This window comes from Cajanus cajan, chromosome 6, assembly GCF_000230855.2.
Source record: "Cajanus cajan strain Asha chromosome 6, NIPB_CcT2T_4, whole genome shotgun sequence".
NCBI classification, from domain to species: Eukaryota; Viridiplantae; Streptophyta; class Magnoliopsida; order Fabales; family Fabaceae; genus Cajanus; species Cajanus cajan.
Window position 1 is genome coordinate 37,406,942 of NC_138522.1, and position 10,401 is coordinate 37,417,342.

At 29.7% G+C, this 10,401-nt stretch overlaps 1 protein-coding gene across 1 annotated transcript; it reads left to right on the top strand.

Annotated features, from left to right (window-relative positions):
* The first annotated feature begins 7,448 nt into the window (after positions 1 to 7,448).
* LOC109788193 (WAT1-related protein At5g40240) lies at positions 7,449 to 10,199 on the top strand. The gene is made up of 6 exons (XM_020346864.3): positions 7,449 to 7,794; positions 7,870 to 7,983; positions 8,930 to 9,164; positions 9,271 to 9,429; positions 9,527 to 9,678; positions 9,759 to 10,199. Exons 1-6 carry the CDS (start codon positions 7,556 to 7,558, stop codon positions 9,913 to 9,915), a joined length of 1,056 nt encoding a protein of 351 aa, XP_020202453.1. The 5' UTR covers positions 7,449 to 7,555; the 3' UTR covers positions 9,916 to 10,199.
* Positions 10,200 to 10,401: the final 202 nt, after the last annotated feature.

Genomic DNA, 10,401 nt, shown 5'->3' on the forward strand with positions numbered 1-10,401 from the left:
TATTCGTAGCGGATTTTACCCGCAGATACCCGCAGGTACGAGTATTTTTGCCATCCCTACACATATGAAATTCATCCATTGATTATCCTTAAGGAACCATGCAACCTTTTCAGGTACTTGGTTAAGGGTTATAGCCCTCAACCTCCTACCTAACTCAACCACTAACTAAGGATTTGGAGGACACTCAACACACTTCAAAACCTACTCCGAGAGACACACCTACCCAAGGAGGTGTAATATCCTAAATTTTAATACAATATTCTCAACTTTGTTATTATTATACTATTCTTAAAATAGTAGTCTAAAATTTTAGTTATTATATTTTAAAAATAAATAGAGAATAAATACAATATTTTATATAATTACAATATATTAAAAAAAATATTTTAAACTAAAATAGAATTATATAATATTTATTTTTAGTTATCATATAAATAAATATAGATGTTTTAATTTGATACATTATGATTTTTATATTTTTAGCAAATTAAAATAGAAATATTTAATAATTAATTATTATAATTCTTTTAGTTATGTTTTTTATACTTTTAGAAATATTTAATAATTCTTTTAGAAGAATATTTTAATTATTAGTATTAAAATTTTAAATGTTTAATGTAAGTCATTATATTAAATTATATATATATAGATAAATAATACGAATGAGTAATTATTAAAAAAAATGAAGTGATAATTATTACGGATAAAATCTGTACGTACCCTATCCTTCTCAAGATAAGGTTTATCACTTACTAACTAGATACACTAAGGTATAGTTTCCTGGTAACTAAATACACAATAAATAATTAAATTAATGAAAATGTAATCATTACAAATGTTAGTATAAATAGTCGTAGGTGAGGGTCACATGAAACTCGAAAAAAATTTGAGAGAAAAGAAAGGGTCTACGTAGAGAAAGAGTAGTAAGTGGGAAGAGAGAAAAGAAAAAAAAAGGGAAGAAATATACAACTTTGGAATATCTCAAAGTCATATCATTTTCCTTAAAGTAAGGGGGAGGAGAACCTTATTTTTTTAAAATTTTATATGTTACTATATTTGTTTATTTATGTTATATTTTATGTGTATTTACTTAGTGAAGTGTTCCTAACCTCATTTATTTGCTTAACCTATGATTATTTTTATCCATAATAATTAATAAGATGTTCATATTTTATATTGTTTAATTATTCTATAATGATTATTATTTTCATGATTGATACTCTTAATATATTCTTGTTACGTAAATATATTTATTGTAAATATATTTTATAATCAACTATAATATAATTTTGATATCTTGAACTCATCTTGTTGTTATTTCTTCATGTATTTATGAAGATAAATATTGTTCTATGGCCATAGAAGATAAAGTTTGAATTATTTATAGTTAGAGGTTCGACCTTGAGAATTTAAATGAGTAAGGATTTATGGCGAAATATCCTGTTTGATATTTGGTTGATATTATGATAATGCTCAATTCAAATTTTATTATAACAATAAAAATTTAATTTTTATGTTTACTATAGACAATCTTGTTCTTTATTTAATTAATTGTATTTATTTGATAAGTGTTCTCTCTCCTTATTTTTTTGTGTAAAATTAAATATATCATAAAATAGATGGATCTACCGGCCATTCCAGGTCCTTTTACAGTAGTTATCACTGCCGTTTTTCCTGGGGGTAATTGGTGTGTAGACGCTGTCTCCAACTCAATCACGTTCCAAGGCATAGGACTGTCTTCGTTCGTTTTCTTTCCCAATCAAGAAAATCTCACTATTATAGATGGACCTATTATAGTGACTTTCTTTTTACCACCAGCAAATCATGCAAATCCTATTGTAAACTTATTTCCACCACCAATATAAATACTATAGTAGTAGTAGTAGAAAAAAAAAATAGTATGTAAGGCATGTACTCTAAATAATAGTAGAATAATATGTAATATAAATATTGGAAATAATAATGTAAGATATGAGTAGTTTATAATTACGCATATTATTGCAAATATTTTAAGGTCATTATAAGTTAATTATATGTATGTGAGTTTGAAACTTTTCTTTTATTACTTATTTGTGTTCTCAATCTATAAATATATATAAACTATCTACAAATATATATACGTATAAAATTGGGGTTAATATTTATACTATTAGACGTTACAGGAGGGCTTTCCAAACAATGGCCTACCCGAACACCACTCCAAGATACCCTATGTGGGATCTTCAGTTTTCAAAATAATTTTCTCTCCTCAAATCCTAAGTTAACCATCATGCTATAATGCCACACCGCATTCTCAGCATCCACACATCACCATACATCTACTATATACATCACATCCAGTCAACGTATATAGAGATCAATAATAGCATATCAATACACCACCATTCATTCAACAATAGCATACCAATCATACAAAGCATATCAATGTTCATCACCATTTTAACTACACAAAGATAACATTTCAATGCTTATCATTATTTCAAATACATAAGATAGCATACCAATGCTTATTATCATTATCCTATAACACCCAACATGAAATAGACACAAACATTCTATTAATTTTTACCAAATTCACTCATCATAAACACATGTATCAACATGCAACTTATCAAAATCACTTATCCTACATTGACTACCTTCACATAAAGCAACCCATAGTGAGTTCTACTACTCCTATCATGCTCATCCTTATTTCATATGAAATATAAGAAGATTTTTTACAACTTTCACTCAGAACACAAGTTCCAATTCCCTCATCTACCATGTTAAAAATTGTAAAAACTGCAAATGTTTGCCTAAATGCTAACAACTTGACCTTTACTTACTAAAGAGGTTATAATTGGAGTTCTAGACCTCCTTTTTGGGTGATTCCAGAGCCATTGGAAAACTAATATCCAAGGCTACAAATTTCATGAAAACAACAATACCAAATTCAGTCATCTACCCCTAATGCTGTAGTGCTCAATTCAGCACTCCAGCTTTGGATTTCTGCTAGCTTTGTATTCTCCCAAGGTTGTAGCGCTCACTCGGAGCTGCAGCGTTGGGTCTTTGCCAAATCAATTCCTCCTAAGGTTGCAACACTCAAATCAGCGCCCCAGCGCTGAATCTATACCACCTTGTTTTCTCTCACAGTTTCAGCGCTCCATCACCGAGTGTAGAGTTTTTTGCACTTTTATGACTTTTCACCTTCGTTCCTCACCTATATATTCCATCAATTTTAGCCATAAACATGATCTACATTCATAATCTCTACTAAATTTGTTCATACAACCCATAAACCACAAGAAATTCAACATGCATGCATCAAAGCTCAAAGAAAATCATCAAAATACAACCTTCTATCAAGAAACCAAAACCTTAATTTTCAACATGCAAATCACTTTGAATCCCTTTCCCCCCAGCTGAGATTGTTAGCAATCCTACCAATTTTTAAGTTCTTAACTAAATTAACAACCCAACAAATCATCAAAATCCAAGAATTCCAACTCCCCTTACCTTGATTTCAAGATCTCCAAAGAAAAAGAAGAAGAGAAGAATGGAGAAGAAGATATTCGGGTTGCTCCGAGGTGCAAAAAGAGAAAGAGGAGAAATGAAATCCGAGCTTCAGGTATTAGAGACTTTCCTTAAGAGTTTTGAGAAAAAGAAAAAGAAGTGTTTGGTTTTCTTGAAATTTTTTTCCCTCTTAAGTCAAGATCTCATAGTTTTTAATATAATAAATTTATAATATAATATATAAATGCAATAAATAATAATTTATAAGGAACTCGTCCATATGTGAATTTTTTACTCAAATAATACTATTTTATATTTTTTTTACCCAAATAGCAACTGTACAAATTTATTTTCCCAACTAACACCATTTACTGTTCACGTTCAAAATGGGCCGTTCTCACCTATAGATTCAGACAATTTTTTTTCGATTTTCACTTATCAAATACCAAAACTCAGAGACTACCATCAAGTGATTAAATTTATTGAATATTAACATTATAAATATAACTAAATAAATTTATTAAAATTCATTACAACAATAAAAATCAATGGTGGCGGAAACTGAATTCATGACCAATATTTTTATATGTCTTCCTAGTGCGACCAGGGGTGTGACAATAGGAACAATTTTTTACATGATTATGTTGTTCTCTAATGTCCATCTCGGTTCTAATCTTGCTGGACTTTGGCTGACCCTTGAAAGTTCTCTTGAGTTCTGGATTTGGCCACAAAGTTGGAAGAAACGCAACATCCGAGAGAAGTTTGACCTGCTAGGAGATTTACAATAAGGCTAAATGAAATGTGGTATGATTGCGGTAAGTTCCAGAAAGTTCATATCCCTTACTCGCATGACCCGCCGGGAGATTTACAGTAAGGCTAAATGAAATGTGGTATGATTGCGGCAAGTTCCAAAAAGTTCATATCCCTTGCTCACATGCAGTGACGGATCTAGAAATTTTAGATAGTGGGGGCAATAATTATTTATATATTTATAATGTTAAAAATTTTACATATAACTTTTAAAAGTATAAATATATATCATAATTATTTTTTACAAATTTTTAGAATTATGCTTACGATTAAAGATGAAAATAAGTTAAGTCAGACTATGTTATATTATAATTTAGTAGGTTTGAACCTAACTTTTTTTAGAATACATGTCTTAAATATGACTTATTTATCTATCATAGACATTTTTTTAAATATTTGGTTAGAACTACAATTCTAAAAATATACTTTATAATAATTTAATACTAATAAAAATATAAAAATAAATATTTTAAGTTGTATAAAAATTAAGTTTAATTTATTTATAATATAAACATATTTTTAATATCTAATATAATATTTTAGATAATTTATTTCAAACATATTTTATAATAAAAAATTTAAATAGAATATAAATACCAATCTTTTCCATTTTGATTTTTTTAATCAACGTATAAAATCTTACAATCTTTACTATTTTAATTTTTTTAATCAATGTATACATAAATAAAAAGCACAAAAGGTAAATATATATGTTACAAATTCTATTTTATCAAAAATTAAACTTTTAAAAAAAATTAATTCGTTATTAAAATATTTTTTATCATATATGAGAAGTAATTTCCTTCAAAATTTTGATAAATATGAAATAAATAAACAACTCTTTCAAACTTGTATTTTATAATATGATAATTTAAATATATATGTTTCTTTAATCAAAATATAATTTTTATTTTTAAAAATATATTATTTTTTGGATAAAAAAAATATGTGTTGGAAAATGGTAGTGGGGGCACATGCCCCCACTCTCTCCTACGTGCATCCGTGCCTGCTCACATGACCCGCTGGGAGATTTACAGTAAGACTAAATGTAATGTGGTGTGATTGCGGCAAGTTCCAGAAAGTTCATATCCCTTGCTCGCATGGTCACACCCCTGGTCACACTAGGAAGACATATCCAAATATTGGTCATGAATTCAGTTTCAGTCACCATTGATCTTTATTGTTGTATTGAATTTTAATAAATTTATTTAGTTATATTTATAATGTTAATATTCAATAAATTTAATTATTTGATGTTAGTTTCTAAGTTTTGATATTTAATAAGTGAAAATTGAACAATTTTTTTTATTTATAAGCCAGAACGGCCCGTTTCGGATTCAGAACAACCCGTTCTGGTTCCACTATTTATGTGCTAATTTTGAATCTGGAACGACCCGTTCTGATCCATTCGTCATGTATTATTTTTTAATCTGGAATGGTCCGTTCTGGTTTCAGAACGACCCGTTTTGAACGTGAACAGTAAATGGTGCTAGTTTGGGAAATAAATTTGCACAATTACTATTTGGGTATTTTTAAAAAAAATGGTATTATTTGAGTAAAAAACTCTCCATATGTTTATAAAGTATTTTATTAAAATTATATTTATTATTTTAGTTTTTTTTGCCTTTGTGTATTTTACGTTAATAATATATTTTGAACGTATATATTATATATAAATTTCTCTAATATGATAGTAGTTTAAACTCTTTTACCTTTGTTCTTCCTCTTATATATCATTATCTTTTTCTTTTTATTTTTTATTGGTTGTTCTACGAACTGCTTCTACTATTGATGCTTCAGGGCACTACGTACAATGAAAATCCATATCTCAATCTAGTTTCTCCTGTCCTTGATGGCCATGGCACTGGAGATAGATGAAGAACAAATTCTCTTTTGTAGATGGCACTATCAAGAAACCCACTTCAGGTGTGGAAATGAATGCTACCCTATTTCTCTGTTGGCTCGCGGTATTACATAATTTTACCAAAAAGAATTATGTATTTTTATTCAAAGCAGCCATGCATGGTTTATATTTTTTGGAATAAATTCTGTAAGTGATTCTCAATAGGTATGTATAGGAATTTTAATGGAATAATTTTTTTTAAAAGAATTTTAAATATTTTAGTGTGAAATATTTTATTTGGATAAAAAAAATTATAATTAAAAAATTTGTAAAATGAAAAAAAAATAAGAATTTTAATTTTTTTTCCTCCTATCTTCCTCTTCTCCTTTTCAAGGTTGACATAAAAATTAATAATATTTTTTTCTTATTAAATATTTAAAATTATTTTTAAATTATTAATATTATCTAAAAATAATTTTAAAATGATTTTATTAAATTAATATTTATTAAAATTAGCTAGCATTTAATTTTATAAAATTTAATTTAATTTATAATGAAAATTAAATTTTGATATTCAAATTTAAAATTTAAGAAATTTAAATTAATTTTTTCAAACAAGATATTTAAAAAATACAAAAAAAAATTAAAATTAAAAAATAATTCAAATTTTTAGAAATTCTAAAATTTTTCATTCAAATTATATTTAAGGCAATTGTCCGTACAGGTAGAAAAACTGGATCGGAAAGCTAATAGCACTTGGGCCACGTTCATTGGCATATTCTATCAATCACTGGGCCTTCATTGTACAAGGGCCAGGTAGTCATAAATGATCATCCATCTTATAAATTGTTTCCTAAACAACTTGTTGCATCTGAGATTATATTTAAGATTTATCTGATTCCCTGAATAATCTAAATTTCACTTTTTATAATGATTCTCATTTGTACATATGTATATTTTTTTTATAAAAAGAAATCTAACTAGAAGGTATATAAATAAGAGTTAATTATCTATACATTATTAATATAAAAAAATTTATATTGACAGTCAATCAGAGTCGTTAATAGTATTTTTTTATTTTAATTTAATTAAATAAGTAGATAAAAAAGTATTATTACCGACTCTGATTGACTACTAATGTAAAAAATCTTCACACTGGCAGTGTATAAGTGATTACTTCTATAAATAATTAAAAATAAGGAGTTAAATGACAATCTGATCTTGTGCACCCACCTTGCAAGTTGCAATCCAACGGTGCAGAAAAAAAACTTCCAAGTCCAAACAAAAGAGGAAGAAACAGAGAATGAAAGTTGACTCTTCCGTTGAATACTTTTCATCTCAAGGTTGAGTTGGGTTTCGAGTTTTCCACCTTAAACTGGAACAGTGCTGAATCGTGCTAGTGTGAAGATGGGGAAGTTGACTCTTCCGTTTATTGGAATGATTATGGCGGAAATTGCTCAGGTTGGGTTAATCATATTGAGCAAGAAAGCCATGGCACAAGGAATGACCAATTTCATCTTCATCTTCTATTCCAACTCAATCGCTTCCCTCCTTCTTCTTCCCACTTCCTTCCTCGTACACAGATTCCAACGTCCTCCAATCACCTTTTCCACCCTTTCTCGATTCTTCTTACTCGCACTACTCGGGCAAGTTCAAAAATTCTACCTTCGTATCTACGTTTCATATTATGCATCGTAAAATGAAATGTTTTCTGTTTTCAGTTATTTGGCGCAGGCTTTTGGCTACGCTGGGATTTACTACGGCTCTGCTACACTCAGCACATCCATGCTCAACCTCGTTCCTGGTTTTACTTTCCTACTTGCTGTTCTTTTTAGGTTCATCTCATTTCCTCCTTTCTTCCCACTTGCCAATGCCAATGCCCTTCCTTCGTTAAGTATGCTCACAATTTACTCTACCTTGTAATTGTATACAAGTTTAGAAGAAATTTTGAGAGTCTTTGTTCTTATTGAGAAGCTATCCAAATAGCTTTTTAGTAGTTAGCACTAGCAAGATGCATTTCATCTATGGGGCATTCGACGTGTTTAGATACAAGTTTAAAAGAACTTTTGAGAATTTCTCTATTAGAAATAGCTTTTTGTTTTCAGTAGAACTCTAAAAAACTTTTCTAAACTTATATCTGAACAAACTTATTTGTTAAGTTCAATGTAGTGCCTTGCTTGGCACATGTAAATGCAATGTGAAGATTACATTTCATTTTCATGTTATTGTTGAGCGTAGGTGAACTGCATGGAACCATAGAGTTTGGATCAAATTATTGATTCTAGTTTGTATTTTGAGAAATTCTGTTCCCTTCGGATGAATTGTTCCAGCTGACCTGAACTTGTCCTATCGAGCACTCAGGCTGGTGAGTGGTGGCCATCATCCTATTACTAGTGATGAATAAAGAGGAAGATTGGGCTTATGGAACCTTCTAGATGATCTAACTCTTGGGTATCCTAGATGCTATAGATTGTGTTGTCTTGAAAATGAAAAATATTCCATTTTGGAGTTTGAACTTCTGATGCCAACACGATAACATTGTGATTTGTACTTATATAAATATATATATCTAGATCACATGATGAATTGGAAATTCTTTTAAAATAGAAGTCACCCTTCTGGATTTTTAAAGCTTTTGTATAGTTGGTTTTATGTATTTCATATAAAAGGCTCATCAATTGCAAACATTACTTCATTATAGGGAAAAAGATGGCACTGTTCTCTCTATCAGTCGTTCACTGATATAGATCTAACTAAACTTAACCCACTTTCTGGTTTCAGAATGGAACAATTAGATTGGAGAAAATTTAGCAGCCAAGCTAAATTGTTGGGAACAATAGTATCAATTGCTGGTGCATTTATTGTGACTTTGTACAAAGGCCCTGCACTTTTGATGGGAGTATCATCTGTAAACTCATCTCAGCTGCCACTTCTCTCAGAAGATTCTAATTGGATACTCGCAGGAGTATTGCTTGCAGCTGATTGTATAATGGCTTCAGCATATATTATTGTACAGGTGAAATTATTATAGTAGTGATAGAACTCCCTAAATCCTGTGATTTCTACTTGCATGGTCCAAATACTCTATAATATTGGTTAATTATAATTGGTTATATTTTCAGGCTTATATTCTTAAGAAATATCCAGCAGAATTGATTGTTGTATTCTTTTATTGTTTCTTTGTGGGCATTCAATCTGGTGTTACCTGTTTGGTTGTGGAAAGAGACATCAGTGCCTGGAGCTTGGAACCTAAGTTAAGGTTGCTTGCAGTTTTATACTCGGTAATCAAAACGTAAATCAAATAAATTAAAGTACCAATAGTAACTACTGCATTATCTTAACCTAGAACTCTGAAACTTCATCTATAAACATTTACAGGGAGTCTTTGGCTCTGCATTTCAAGTTGGTGTTATTACTTGGTGCTTGCACCAGACAGGACCTGTTTTTATTTCCATGTTCAAGCCCTTAGGAATTGTCATATCAGTGGTTTTAGGTTTTCTCTTCCTTGGGGATGCATTCTATCTTGGAAGGTGGGTTGTGTAGCTTGTATTTGATTGTACTATTGAGTTTATTTCATCCAACATGAACTCATTGTTATATTTTAATGCAGTCTAATTGGTGCAATTGTGATTGTTGTTGGGTTTTATTCTGTATTATGGGGAAAAGCCAAAGATATCGAAGATGTCGGAGTGAGAAGCTTGGAATCAAAGGGAAAACAGACACCCCTTTTGGAGGAAAACAGCCATGAAGACATACAAGGGCATTAGTTCATTTTAATGGAATGTCTTCATTTCTGTCCGCAAATAGGAAGTTTCAATTTTTTTTTTTTTTTCAGAATAAAGTAGTCTTCTCTGACTCTCAGAAGTATATTATTTCTCCCCTCCTTTTTTTTTTCCCCCGAGCGGTGGGTTATGTTTACCTGTGTACTTGTCTGTAGATGTCGGAAAGATGACATCAACCTTGTAAGTTGTAACATGTGGTTACCAAATCTTGAAGAAAAGTATTGTTGTAATCTACTATCGTAAAGAAAAGAAAACACAGTTCATGCAAATATTACTATATTAGCATCCTGTTGCATCTAAGAAAATATAAAGCCTAGAAACAAATTCTGCAATAGCCAACGAAGTGCTATGATATAATGTGGAAATGATTGTTCCACAAATTTTCAAGGATGACTGAAAAAATAGAGTACGAAAAGTAATATACATGTGAACAATTTAAACACATTTCTCACAACTATTTCTGAATGACTA